The sequence below is a fragment of the Chenopodium quinoa genome, unplaced genomic scaffold, assembly GCF_001683475.1.
Source record: "Chenopodium quinoa cultivar QQ74 unplaced genomic scaffold, ASM168347v1, whole genome shotgun sequence".
NCBI classification, from domain to species: Eukaryota; Viridiplantae; Streptophyta; class Magnoliopsida; order Caryophyllales; family Amaranthaceae; genus Chenopodium; species Chenopodium quinoa.
The window spans coordinates 3,281,552-3,296,454 of record NW_018742798.1 but is presented as its reverse complement, the minus strand read 5'-3'; the positions used below and the strand labels follow the sequence as shown (position 1 = coordinate 3,296,454).

At 41.9% G+C, this 14,903-nt stretch overlaps 1 protein-coding gene across 1 annotated transcript; it reads right to left on the bottom strand.

Annotated features, from left to right (window-relative positions):
* Positions 1-722: 722 nt before the first annotated feature.
* LOC110725011 lies at positions 723-3,465 on the bottom strand. The gene is made up of 2 exons (XM_021904490.1): positions 2,989-3,465; positions 723-1,283 (listed from the first exon to the last, which is right to left on the bottom strand). The coding sequence occupies exons 1-2, from the start codon at positions 3,463-3,465 to the stop codon at positions 723-725; spliced, it is 1,038 nt and encodes a 345-aa protein (XP_021760182.1).
* Positions 3,466-14,903: the final 11,438 nt, after the last annotated feature.

Here is a 14,903-nt window from a genome sequence, read left to right as displayed (position 1 = left end):
CCCGAGCTTACCCCAAAGACACATTTCTTCGGGTTAAGTTTGATGTTATACTTGTTTAGGGTGGCAAATGTTTCCTCCAGATCCATGATATGCCATGCTTGCGTGACGCTCTTAATAATTGAGTCGTCCACGTATACCGCAACATTCCTACCTTTCTGGTGCATGAACACTCTATACATTGTCTTTTGAAAAGTAGCTCCAACATTCTTCAACCCAAAGGGAATAGCTATGTAATTGTACACTCCCCCTCGGTGATGAATGCGGTTTTCTGCTGGTCTGGGTTATGCAAACTGATTTGATGGTATCTTGAGAAGGCATCCATGAAGCTTTATCTACCAGCTGATCGATTCGCGGCAGTAGGTAACAATATTTTGGGCATGCTTTGTTGAGATCTGTGAAATCAACGCACATCCTCCACTAGCCATTTGCTTTCTTCACCATGACCACGTTGGCTAGCCACTCCAGGTAATCGCAGGGCTCAATGAATCCAGCTTCTAGAAGTTTTTCCACTTCTTCCTGGATTGCCTAATTTATCTACGCAGAGAAGCTTCGTTTCTTCTGCCTTACTGGTTTAACATATTCCTTCACGTTCAGCCTGTGGACCATGACCGCGGGGTCAATTCTGGGCATCTCATCTGCTGAAAATACGAAGATGTCCTTATTCCTTCTCAGCAATTCTATGAGGTGCACCCCCACTCTAGGATCAATGTCCTTTTTGATTTTTACTGTTCTTGAAGGATCATCTTCTTTGAGCTCAACTTTAACATGCTCCCGCTAGGAAGCGGTCTATCCATCTCCTCCTTTCCGGGCTCAAAATTTTCAATGGACAACTTTTGTTTATCCTTCTCCCTGTGATATTCTTCGCGCTTTCTTTTTCTTGACTTTTTCTGAACCTGCTCAACGAATCTTTGCACTAAGAGTGGCTGTTGTCTGGTCCTGGCGAGCTGCTTTAGGGCAGTTATGTAACATTGTTGAGTTGTTTTCTGGCTTCCCCTGAGCTTTGCTGACCGCCCTTCATTGGTTGTGTAAGTCATGGCAAGATGATAGGTGGAAACCACTCTGCCAATCTTGTGGATGAGTGGCCTCCCCAAGATCACATTGTAAGCTGAAGGAGAGTCTATCACAAGGAACTCTGCTCGAATATCGCGTCTTTTCGACCTTTCTCCTACTCGGACTACGAGCTCGATTATACCTTCCGACGTCAATCCAGATCCGTTAAACCCGGTGACTTCATAACTCACCCTTTTTAGGTCCTTTCTGTCTAACTTCAGCTCTTGAACGTGCTGATATATTGATGAGTGTCATTTATGGCACTCGTTAGGTTCTTTAGGATGAATTTCATGCTATTCTGTATCTCTTTTACTCAGTTTTTCATTGATTTTACACTTTATTTCTATTAGTTTGCTTATTCTTAGTTTGATTTCTTCCTTTATGCATTTCTTGGTTTATTTTGTTATTTTCTCTTTTATTTGCTTGTTTTCCTTTGTTTTTCAGGTTAAGATCGTTTTCCAATGTTTCCCGAGCCTCTTCCCGAGTTTGGCATTGATTAGGATGCTTAGTGATCTCCATTTGAAGCTCAAGCATGGAGAAGTGCAAGTTCCTAAAGACCTTGAGCTGTGCATTTAAGCTGTGGGGGCATGATTTTTAGTCTTGAACCCACAAACATGGAGTTTAGAAACTTCAAGGTTCTGTGTTTATCAAGAGCATTAAGTGGAGCGCACGAGGAGTATTGGAATGATAGGGAAGAGGGCTCCCCTGCTCCCAGGCGCGGACGCGCAACCTGGTGGCGCGAGCGCGCCTCCTTCTGGTGCGGGCGCGCCTACCTAGGTCCCTGTTCCGTACCTTGCGCGGCCGCGCTCCCCTTATGGTAAGCCGCGCCTGTATGGGTTTATTCGGGGACGATCTAACTAACTTCTCTTAGTTACTTTTACTATATATAGATTTTCTTTCTATTATTAGAGAGGAATTATTCCAGAATTAGATTAAAATTAGGTTAGGTTTTTAGAGAGAGAAACTCTAGTTTGTAGAGAGAGAAGTTTTTAATTGATGATTGAAGGTGGATGATTCCAAGTGTTTTCTCTATTGAATTGATTCAATTGAAGCAAGTTTGTAAGGATTTCTTTATTTTAATGCAATCTTAGTTTTGATTTCAATTGCTTTGTTGATTGTTCAAGTTTGAATTGAATTTGTGTTTTAATTGGTTTATTTGATATAATGATGATGAAATTGTTGATTAGTTTAGTTTTGATCTTAATTTCAATGAATATTGAGTAGTTTTCTTGCTAGGGAATTGGTAAAGCATATATGAGTAATTCATTGATGCTAATTGGGGGGAATTGATGGAGTTGATGTTGTGATTAAATTGTTGATTGATTATGTGCATGTGTATGTTTAATTTAGGAGTGATCAACCTAGTTTCTCACACTAGATTGCATTGTAGGTTCTCATTGATACGGAAAATTGATTTATTGCTTACATTTGTTGATTGAGGGGATTTGTGAGGTTCCTAGTTAGTGTCTTTTGTAGTTGGCGCTAGTTTGACCTTTAGGAAATTAGCCTATCACTCTCTCTTGATTGCATAATTGACCTTCCCTCGCATCATTCGACTTAGTCATCTCCAATCCCAATTAGTTGAATCATTTACGAGTCTATGTGGATCCATACCCTAGTACTTGATAAGTTTGATTTCAATTTGATTGTTTGTTTTGCTTAGTTGCTTAGATTACACACACACCTACCCCCTTTGACTTCGAGATAGCTTGACTTAGACCATAGTAGTTAGCTCCCATTCCCTTAGGTTTGATCCTTGACTTGCCGTTATACTTGTATGAAGGTGTGTCGAGAGTTTATAAATTTTGTTTTGTCCAAGGGTAGATTAGTTTTCAACGACCTAGTCTCACCTAGGGTTATATATATGATGTTATCTGAGCTCCCCTCATCTATTAATATTCGGTCTACCTCCTAGTTTGCAATTCTCATCGTTACTACCAGAGGATCATCATGAGGATAGATTATGCCCTTTGGGTCATTATCATCAAATGTAGCTCGCGGCTGCGGGGGAAGAGGTGGCCACCTGCGCTTCTCATTATGGTTTATCTGATGTATCATTGCCCGCAGGTCTGCCCGGGCCTTGTTCATTGTTCCCCAATGCATCGGTCCTCCGCCGATCACATACACCCTGCCTTCTGGCTTGCTGTCTCTGTCTTTATCCTCAGCAGGACCACTGTGACCTCCTCTGTAGTCACGGGCTACTCTATCCTCTTCTCTTCTTTTTGGGGGATCAGCCTGCTGTTTGAACTGGTTCAGATACCCTCTTTTGACTAGGTCTTCTATGTTGTCTTTCATGTGTTTGCATTCATCAGTTGTGTGGCTGTGGTCCTTATGAAAGTCACACCACTTGCTGGGGTCACGGTTCCTATTAACCATCCTTGGAGGTCTTTTCCACTTGTCATCAGCTTTGTTCATGCTGAAAATGTAGGATCTCGAGTGAGTGAGCGGGTTGTAATGGTCGAACCTTCCAGGTATTCCTCCCCTCTTTGGGTCTACCCTTCTCACCCCAACAGCACGATCTGCCTCCTTGCGACCTTGCTCAGCTTTGCTGGGTTAGTCAACCCTGGCCGTGTTTTCAGCTCGGGTCACTTCTGCCCGCTTAACTGGGTCGTTTGGTGCCTTCCTGCTCAGCATTGCTCTGTCGGTCTCGTCTGCCTTGATGAACTCGTGCGCTTTACCTAGCGCTTCAGCTAATGTCTTGAGGCTTTACACCCCATATACGCTCTGAATGGTGAGCCTAGTAGCAAACAGCTCTGCATTGCCAGCAACGCTACCTCCTGGCTCATGTTTGGGATGGTTGTTGCCTCCCTGTTGAATCTAGTGATAAACTCCCTCAGGAGCTCATCTTTCCCCTAAACAAGTGACATTAATTCAGTTTTCATCTTAGTTCGATCTACCAAGGTGATAAAATGCTCCATAAACATCCTTTTCAGTTGGTTATATGAGTACACAGAACCCTTGGGAATGGCTCCATGCGACTCCGCTGCCAGCCCCTCTAGAGTTGGCGGGAATTCTTTGCACCAGACTGAGTTCATCATGGTGTAGAGCACCATGTGGTTCTGAAAAGCCGAGATATGATTCTTAGGTGTTGTAGTTCCGTTGTACCTACAGCTTGGCATCTTTATCTTCTCCATTGGTTCCTCCAGAATCTCCCGGTAAAATGGGGAATCATCTGGAATAACCTGAATCCGTGCTCGATTCTCCCTATCCAGGCTTGGTCCTTGCTTAGAGGCTGGTGACCTGCTGCGAGCGATTCGTCTCTTCGGGCTGCCTTTAGCCTGGGTTATTTCCTCCACACTTCATTCTCGATTTAGATTTCAAGCTTCCAACTCCAACACCTTCTTCCTCAGCTGGACGAGCTCCTTCTGCTCGGGAGTGGGGGTTGATGGTGTTTACTTCTTCACCGCTAGTTCTGTAGCTACTGCTACTGGTGATAAGCTCGCTCCCTTACCAAATTTAGCAAGGACTGTTGTCATCACTGCCAACTACTCCTTAATACACTTAGAGAGGTTTTGCAAAATTGCTGGCATGTTTACGGGCTGCGGTTTTTGGGCTATTTGTTTTTGAAACAATGGGTTCATTGTTCGTGCCTTTCAATGGTATACCATACTTGAAAATGAAACTAGATCCTACCAGATCGACAAGTTTTGACGTTGCTTTAGCTGCAACAGACGTCGATCCAATTGGGTTGGATTTTTGTGAGACGGTGGATTTGGGTTTCTCGGCGGATCCTTTGAGATCGATGGTTGCTGGTGGTGTTTTTTATGGTGTTTAGTTGGCGTCATTGGCCTTGGGTATGGGTGTTTATCCAGCTTCCTCCCTGCCATGGTGGTTTGTCAACTAGTCCCTAACTTAGTTGGTGAACCTCAAGTTAGATGATCCTTCCCCTCCTTCTAGCGCCAATTGTTCCAGGTATGGATCCAAGGGTTTTGCTGGATGAGCTGGGCCCCGTTGACAACCTACACAAGGAAACACACGTAAACTGCCCTCGAGGGTGGCTTGAGAAACCCCCCTCCGATGCCCAAGTTAGAGAACGTTTAGAGAGAGTAAGTGTACTTAGAGAGATGTAGAGAGTGTAATAACTTATGTGTCTAACATCCTTTCCATTGTACTTTCCCTCTATTTATAGGTGTACGATCTCCTTTGTGGAGAGTTCGACCTGGTCAGCTCTGCGGGCTGACTCCATCAGGCTGGTGAGCCCCTCACAGTTGTTCTCTTAGCCATGAGTGTGCACCCTGGGGAACTGGGCAATAGTTCAGCGGGAGCTATCCTATACACTTAGTATTTAGATTTTTATTTTATTTGAATATAATAACATGCCTAAATAAACAGATAGAGATATTTTTGCTTGTGGTCGGTGTCAGGCTTTCTGAGGGGACACTCCCACAGTTCCTGAGGGAATAGACGATGCCTTGGAGATTGAGCCTCGCCCCTCTACGAGTAGGGGTAGATGGACTTGATTCCTCGGCTATACGGGATCATCACAGGGGATCCTGTCACCAACGCCTTGTGGGAGTCTGCTGGTTTGGGAGATTTCTATTCAACGGTTGTGGATTCGCAGCCCCCGAGGTTGTGGTTCGACAGCTGTTCGAGCGCTGTTGGAGTATTTTTGGGATACTACCAACACTTTTCACTTTGCTTGGGGGAAGATGACGGTGACTCCTCTGGATTTCAGCATGATCAGCGGCTTGCGCTTCACCGAGCGACCTGTACAGCAGATTCTTGACCTCACTTGGGGGAAGAGTGAGGTAGCGGAGTTATTAGGTCTTGTCGTTCAGCTTATCAGGACTCGGCCGGTGCCTCGAGGTGGTCCTAGGATTGGGCGATCAAAGTTGGCTTCCTTTCTTGCCCATGGTTTTGACATAGCTAAGACGACACCAGAACAGCGAGTACGGATCTTTATCTTGATCCTTATTTTCGAGACTCTTTCTCATGATAGAAGTTCTCGTGCGCTTTTTGCTACCTACAGTCTCTGGTCAGGATCGGTGAGATAGGATCCTACGGTTGGGCTAGTATTGAATATGCTGATCAACTCTCGTCGATGCATCATGGCTGTAGGCAGCTGAACAACCAAGCCCCTATTGTTGTCTATGGTTTGTGGAGAGTCGTTGAGGTGACGATCTTTTCCTCTTCTTGTTTTGCTTTTATCGCTTTAGCTCATATGCTTAGAGGTCATTCTTGTTGCAGTTGTGGTTCTATGAGTACTTTTCGGGATAGGTTCCTCGACGACATCGCGGAGCGCTCCATGATTTCCATGTCGAAGCTTGCTGGCGTGACCGAGGCGAGTCACGAGTGGAGTCTGTATCGAGTTTGCGCGGGCTGCTGCTTCGGGGCACCTCTATTGTTGGTGTAAGGGTCAATTTCACAGTGTATTTTTTTTACTTTGATGTTATTTCTCGGCATTCACTGCAATCTTTTATGGTTTTCAGATCGCTGTCAAGATCCAGTATCGGCCTTGGGCTGGCATGACCGACCTTCCCAAGGCTTTGCAGCTTTCGGCGTGCCGTACTATCTTCTTTAGTACAACACGCTTTGTTTGGTACCTTGGAGAGCGTGTTATTCGTCAGCGCAACGTTGATCACTTTGTTGTGCCATTGCCTCCACCTGAGTCGATGTTAGACTCACGCTTGTTGGGAGTGCTGCTAGATAAGGGGGAGCGTTATACATTTCCTTGGCAGGAGTTCGTGCGTATGGAGAGCGATTACTCCCAGAACTTACTTCCTTACTAGGCCCCTCCGCGACGTCTTCCCGAGGTTTTCTTTTCTTTTAGAGTTTAAATTTGCTAGTCCCTGTTTAAACCATCGAATAACCTGATTATTCGATCATGTTTTAGGCGACTAATCATCTTTAAGGAAAGGTCAAGCTCCCCCCTTAATCCGTTCGTTACTCGGGACCAATTGGCATGATTGAGGAGCATATTGCTAATGCACAAGAGGGTTTCAGACAGGCGCAGGAATCCCTACCCGATGAGTTTGAGTCGGTAAGCATTTTTTTAACGTGTCTTTTAATCTTCTTAATACTGCTTGTTATTGTTTTTTTTTTGTTTCAGGTCACGCAATCGGATATGATAGGCTTTATGAAGTTGATTGATGCTTTCAAGCATTGTGTCATGAAGCTACGACGCGGTGCGAGTTGTCAGAGTGGCTCAGACGATGTTCATGAGATATATTCATCTTTTTCTCATGTTTACCTTTTCTTGTATCATTGATATCTTTTCATTTTGTGTCTTTCAGGAGCAACGGAGGCAACGGAGGTCTCGCTTGCGCTCGAGGCATAGAGGCTCAGACGAAGGGGAGCCTAGTCACCGTAGAAAATCCCCTAAGGTTCATCGACATTCTCGGACACAGCGACAGCAGCCTCAGACTTCTCATCCGTTTTAGGGGATTCAAACTCGGTGGCCGCAGTCTTCGTTTTGTCAGTCGTCTCAGGAGACTCAGTGGTTGTAGCCTCGACCTTCTCAGCCATTTTAGGAGACTCAGTGGCAGCAGCCTCGGCCTTCTCAACCATTCCAACAGGCTGAGTCTAGGCCGGTCATCACTCCTACGGACAAGGGTTTATTTTCAGTTCCATTGTCTGGGACGTTGCCTCCATCGACGCTTCCTACATCTTGGAGTTAGTCTACGCAATTTACCAGCCTGGACAGGACCTGCTTTGAATATACCTTCTGCTGGAGATGTGGGTACTAGTAATAGGGACACTACTCCTGGCACTCGGATGATGGAGGGTCTTTTTGGTCCGTCATTCCCTTACTCGCGGCCTAATGATGACACTGATCCTAGCTCTGGATCTGAGTAGTATCGACCGAGGGTTTTTATTATGTACTTGGTTTATTACACTTGACATCATTTATGTACCATGACTTACTTTGTATATTTTATTCACACTTTATGTATTTGACATTATTTGCTTAATCAGTGTGCATGTTAGTGTGTGCTTGAGACTAATTGTGTGTGATTGTGTATGATGCGAAAAAAAATCGTTATTTTTCCTAAGTGGAGGGTACCGACCTTCCCCAAAAGAAAAAAAATTTAAAAATGAGATTAGTTTTACAACTTCCCCAAAATAAAATAAATATACAAATAAAAAATGGGACAAGTTTTACCATTTCCCCACAAGAAAAATCAATATTAAAAATGGGACAAGTTTTACAACTTCCTCAAAAGAAAGTAAATATACAAATAAAAAATAACACTAGTTTTACAAATTCCCCAAAAGAAAAAGAAAATAAAAAATAAAAATAAAGGGAGAATTTTATTAGGAATAAAACTCTCAAAAAAAACGAGATTGGAAGATAAACGGTGAAGGAGAAATAATAAAAATCCGGATAAAAATAGGTCAAGGATAAAAAAAATTAAAAAGCACGTGACCACCGTGACGCGGCATATTAAGATTGCCGCATCACGACATTTTGTCCCATGACACGGTGGAATTTCTCGTGTCACGGCGCGTATATATTGCAGCGATGTGTTTTGCGCGTGTAATTGGATAGATTTTTCGCGTTTCTGAATGCTTTTAGCTATAAATTACGACCAGTTAATTAGTGATATGCATAATTACTAAACATAAAATAGCTAGAATTCATATTTCAAAAATAATGTCTCAAAATTTTGATAATACATTGCATAACTGGTCAAATTATTTGACTAATGCAGACAAAGAGAGCTAGATTTGTTTTATGTCAGAGGTTTATTAGCATTAAGGCGTGTAGCAATTGAACATGATTTTCTGAGAGCAACCTTAGATTACTGGAGTCCGGAAAAACTCATTGTTTCAAGTTCGATTATGATGAAATATGTCCCCTGTCAGTGGAATTTGGTGCTATGTTTGGCTTCCCTGCTAGAAATCTCATTGCAATGCCTACTCTGCGTGAATATTATTACAAGGATTTTGAACGTCATTTGAATCTGACAGATCCAGATTTAAATAGAATTATGTGTTGTATTGAAGTAAATCTAGAAAAGCTAGCAAATTTATATTTTAATCGTCCTGTCTCCGAGTTATATCATGTATACCGTAGAAGGGCTTATTATTTTTGCATGTTTAGCAAGCTTTTATTTGCAAACGGTAGAGTAGGGCATGCTTGTTTAGCATCTGTGCTTTAACATGTTAAATCTAGAAGATCTCCTATGCCTACTGGCCTTGGAGAAACTTTGCGTGGTCTCGATGAAGCAAAATCTGACCAGAAAGCCATCAAGAAGGGCTCTCTAGTACTGTTGCAAGTAAAAACGCATTCTAGTTGACCGCCGTGACACGTAGCAGGCACCGTGTCACGGTATTTTTTGTTGCGACACAGTGCATTCTGCCGTGTCACAGTGCTTCTCTGCTTTCTTTTTTTTCGCAACTAACAATCTGCATCTATTTTCGCAACTGACCATATGCGGTTTTTTTTACCGATTTGGTTGATGGAGCGTTTGAAACTGTTTGAAGCCCCCGATGATATTGGAAAATATGGTCCCAATGATTTCGTTCGTAAGAAGAAAAATTACTCTGCAAACATGTCATATGATGATTGGAAGGTGTTCTTTGCAAGGAGGGAATATTCTATTCGATGGGTGGTGCCTTTGTTGAGGCTCACTAGGATGGTTGGGATGAATGATACACCATATTTCCGTGTTCCTAGTATGTCAAAGTTGACTCTCTATTGCCCGTCCCGATTGATGCGACAATACGAACTTGAACAAGTAGTTCCACGCTATAACGATAGTCCTCGTGAAGTATCTTTGCATGAAAGTAATGTTCACAAGTATGAGATCTATTGGATTGGAAGGCCTATGTGGACTGTTTCTGCGTGCAATCAAGCTCCTCCTCCCTTGTCTAGTGTATACAAGGCATGTTGAATCCTGGAAGTAGGAGGGAGTGAGTTGGATCACATAAGTTTGATCTGAAGAGACGACTAGGAGTTAAGAAGGCGCCTCCTAAAGATCGTCTAGGTCCGAGAACACAAGGGATTGAATTTAAGACTCCTATAATGCCTAAGAAGAAAAGTTATGTAAAAAGAAAGGGTAAAGAAAAGATGGTTTATAGGGAGAAGCATCCTAAGAACTATAAAAGGGGTGAAAGGGGTGAAAGTTCAACTACATGTGTGACGGTTCGGGCTACAAAAGACACACTAATGGTGAAGCCCGACTTAATGGAAAAGAAGAATGAAGCTTCGAAACTAAAGAAGGACCATATATTGCTTTGATTTTATGATTTAAATTTTAATTTTTAAATAAGGCGTATGATGCCAATAGTTGTAATCACATTTATTTCAATAATAATAGCATTTTTATTTTTGCCTTAAATAAAAATTACAATGACTGTTTTTTTTTCTCCGAGTCAAGAAGTCGGATGCAATGGAAGAAAATAATAAAAAATACAAAATTCCGCGAACACACTGTGTTGTGTCACGGTGGTATTTACCATGACACACTGCAACTACCGTGTCGCGGTGGAATCTGACGTGGCGCAGAATAATAAATGTTGCCGTGCTGCAGTATTTTGTGTTGTGGCGCTATGAATGTTTTCGTGTCGCGGTGTAAAATTCCGTGACATGGTGCCCTCTTGTTGGATATTTCTGCGAAATTTTCCTCATGTTGCGTTATTTTCTGCCGCGCCGTAATGTTTTTTTATCGTGACACGTGGTGGATGCTTCTTTGCAGTTTTCCTCAATATATGCCGTGAGTATGTTGATGGGGGAAGGATGTTTATTTTTTAAAGTTGTCGGGCCCCCTTGAGGGGTTGCCCATGTATCCTTGAAAGGAATCAGGCCAAACATAGCTCTAACGGGTCTTGAACCCTTTGCAACTAGGCATAAAATTTCTTGAGTTGATCTAAATTGGTTAAATTGTGGAAACCGTTGCCATCCATGTATATTAATTGTGCCGCTCTGTAAAGAGGGTGATCCCACCGTAAGGGGGTCAGTCCTTAGATGCCCATGGCCACTTAAAAGCCTATGACTTTACACTTGTTAGGTAATATTAGGATTTGAATTCCTGACTGTTTGGGAGACCTTGAATTAGAAATGATACTCTTATCACGCTTTTTTACAACAAACAAGTAGGAGTCGCCAATGAGTTTTAGGAAAACTGATAAACCTCATTCATGCCTTTCTTCCATGTGGAGTTCATGGAATAATTCGCACGAATCGTAAGTTTACCCATGCCTAAATTGGTCTACATAAAATAGAAATGAGTTCGAGAGCGAGGGTACTAAAATAACGTTCCTTTTAAGGAGGAATCGCTATTCTAGCCCTAGTACAACCTCTACTAGCTCTTCCTTTTTTGCAATTTCATTACAAAAAAATATATGCAACGTGATACCTAAAACTAAGTTAGTTGATTTTATTTACACACGTTAATTCACGTAGGAATTACATTGCAACGTCGTTATTCTTTATTTAATCAAATTCGTGAAAAGAACAAGAAAATAAACAATATTCGTGTTGGCTTAAGTGATCAACCAACAATTAATTATCCAATTCTAATATTTATTTAATGTAAGATACTATGTCAAAATAATTAATTAGTCCTTTTAAGGTGATCAAACAACACAAATTAATTAATTAATTAATTAAGGTTCCCTTAAACAAGAAAATAAATATGATTTATCTAAGTGCTAGGGAATTTACCACTTCTCTTTGCTAGATCTCCGTTTAGAACACTGATGGACACATTCTTGTTGGAAAACCTCCACCATAGTAACAAAAGATCAAGGGGTGAGTGTTTAGGACAAAAGGGTTTAGGTAGCACAAATTCACAAGTATTCCGCCAGAGTTTTAGGTTATTTTCTGTGTGTTTAAGCCTCGGATTAAGCCTGTATTTATAGGGAATGAATAGGATTAGGGTTTTGAACATCCTGCCGCAGCAGGTGTCACGCGCAACAGGATTAGTTACGCGCGGCATCCCAGCACAAGTGATTTGGTTGCGCTGCTATTGGCAGCACAACTAAGTGTCCTGCGCGCGGCTTTATGGTAAGATTAGATTCCATATTTTCATAAAATTCTGAATCTTCCGCGAGCGCACCTCTGGTGGTTGCGGTGAGTGTCACGCGCAACTGAATTAGTTGCACGCGCCTGCCCAGCGTGACTCATTGAGATGCGCGCGGATTTTCCTGTGGCATCATTAAAATTTAGATTGACGCTCCTAAATCAGTCATTATTGGGTTTTAAGCACGGGCTTAAGCCTAATATTGATCGGATTTAATTAATTGGACCTCATTTTAGCTTTGTTTATTTTGTATGGGCTAGTTTTTGTGTTTTGTAGCTTAACCAGTTATCCATAAGCATTCTCCACTTCAATCTAACACGAAGATGGTTTTATTTATCGCCATTGCACTTCCTGTCGGGACAGGAGGCCAAAAGTAGATGTCTACAGTTAGCCCTCACTTTGATCGAGTCTAGAATAGACGATGATCAAAGTAGTCAAGGAAATAAATCCGAGACTTATTTTGCGAAGTTCGCAAAGAATAGAGAATCTTTCAAAAATGTTAAGGATGTTGAAACGATCCTTCATTCGCTAAGTGTTTGAAACAAGTAGCTATTAAGGCTAGAAAAAGTTTTCCCTTGTCTTAACGCGCTAAAGAATCTAGATTGACCCTTTGCAATTGTAGAACGCTTTTAAAAGTAAAGGTGTTCTAAGTGATGTCAAGTCATGAGAAGAGATCGATTTTAAAATAGAATAAAAGGGGATGATTTCCTCTCAATCATGTTATCGTTAGTCTAAAGTCCCTCGATATGTCATTGAAACTTTAGCTTGACTTTAACAAAGTAAAAAAAATGAAAAAAGGTTTTTAGTATTTGAGCCGAAATGGTCCGGTATTCAGTTCGGATGTCCACAAGATAGAAATATATGTCTCAGGACTGGAGGCATATATCCAAATCCAGTGAGAGGGAAGAAAGGCAGCAACTCCCTCAGCAGTTTTGTCCACAAGATGAGTACACGTGTCTCAGGACTGGAGGCACGTGACTACATAGGCGCGACATCATCTCGTCGCTTCTTTATACAGGGGGTGGACGGACACCCTAACTGTTTGGTAAGCTAGTAAGCTCACTAACTACCGTATTTGCTCCCAATCAAGAAGTGTCTTTTCCTGATGGTTCGGCGCGCCTATCGACTCATGAGCTAACACCTAAAGTAATCCTCCACCTTTTAGTCCCGAGAGGTGGATCTCGCAAAGCTTGAGCTGAAGTGAAATTTTACGACATACCTACGCCGTACAATTTTGCGCCATACGATACGCCTTTTACATTTTTATGCTGCATGACAACGCCTTTCTTTTTGCTTCGGACGTAAAAAAGAAGAAAAGCCAGACATGTGTAACGTTAGTACGGTAAAATGACAAACCTGTCTATGGGTGCTTTTACGTAAAGCACCACCACGGAACGTCTTAAGACACTCTTATGAAAAATGTTCAAAACGTATGCTGAGGGAAGGCACAAAGCACGGTGTGCATGCAATAATGATGCAAAAAACTAACAAAGAAGAAAACAAATTACAATATGCAAAGCAATTTAAAAGATTTTGATAATTTGAGCGCCATTACGTCTAATAACGAGCAAAAACCGTTGAAAAATGATCAAACGGATCAAAATCAAGATTTCGGTCATTTTAGTGACCAGTATCCGCGCGCAACTCAGTGGTCGCGCTGGCCAGGCGTGCTCATCGTTTTGAGTTGTGTTGGTATGTCACGCGCTACATATTCAGTTGCGCACGACATTTTATATCAGCAAAGTGAAATCGCTGAGCGCGGATTTTCATTTTGCACTCTCTCTCTTCTTCCTTCGCCATTTTCTTCCCTTTCTATCTCTAGGAAGCTCAAATTTTTTTGTTTTTCAAAGCTAAAGGAAGTAGATCTCGTCCCTTATTCGTATTTGCCATAATCCAATGTAAGTTTTTTGTTAAATTTCGTTTGATTTAGGCTTAATTGGGACGATTTTCAAACCGTTGAACCCTAAATTTTGAATTTGGGGGTTTTTTATTCGGTCCATTATTCTTGAAATTGTTTGTTTCATGTTGTTATACTATGTTTAAGGAGTGTTTTGCAACAAATTTCATGAAAAATGGTTATGTATTGAACCTTATATGAGCATTTCTTTGTTCAAGTTCGTTCTTGCTCTTTTTCTTCGAATTTTACTCGATTTTATTGCTTTTTTTTCTCATTTTGGTTACACTTGCTGATTATGAAGTAGATTATAGTTATGGAACCAATATCACTTTCATAATTCTTTTTTTGCAAATTTTAAATTGTTGAAAAATGGCGCGAAACATACTCTTAGCTTACTTTTGCCATGTTTAATTGTTTGGTAGACGATAATCATGTTATATTACTGTTATTCGTCTAGGAGTAGTTGACTCTTTGAGATTTTGAAATACAATCCCTTGAATGCTTAGTTGAAACTGGTACAGGATGGCTTTTGTGGGTGTTAGAAGCCCCCATTTACTGAGTTTAACTACAGGTATCGTAGCCCCCAAGTATGGGTGGCATTCGATTTTTGTGTTTTGCCCTATTGGCAGTCGTTATGCTGCCGAAATGGGTCTAGAATACGTATATTAGCTTAGTTTAAGAAAGAAAGTAAACTAATGAAGAAACTTTATCCATCATAGCATGGACTCACCTCCATTCGTCGATGCTGAGGAGATTCTAGAGGGTCGTGACGAGACGGTTCGCCCTCGAGAGGAGGTTTGAGAGCAACGCTTCGCAACAGATCAACGTCGCCAGGAGGATGTGGCTTGGGAGGCTCCTACCAGTTGGGACCCTAGGGTCCTTAAGTGGGACCCAGATCATCACGTCTCGATTAGAGGGTGGCGCGGCATCGTGAGTTCTTTGCGCCTTCGTTTTTTCTCTTTTCCTTTGTTTTCTCTCCTTTTTAAACC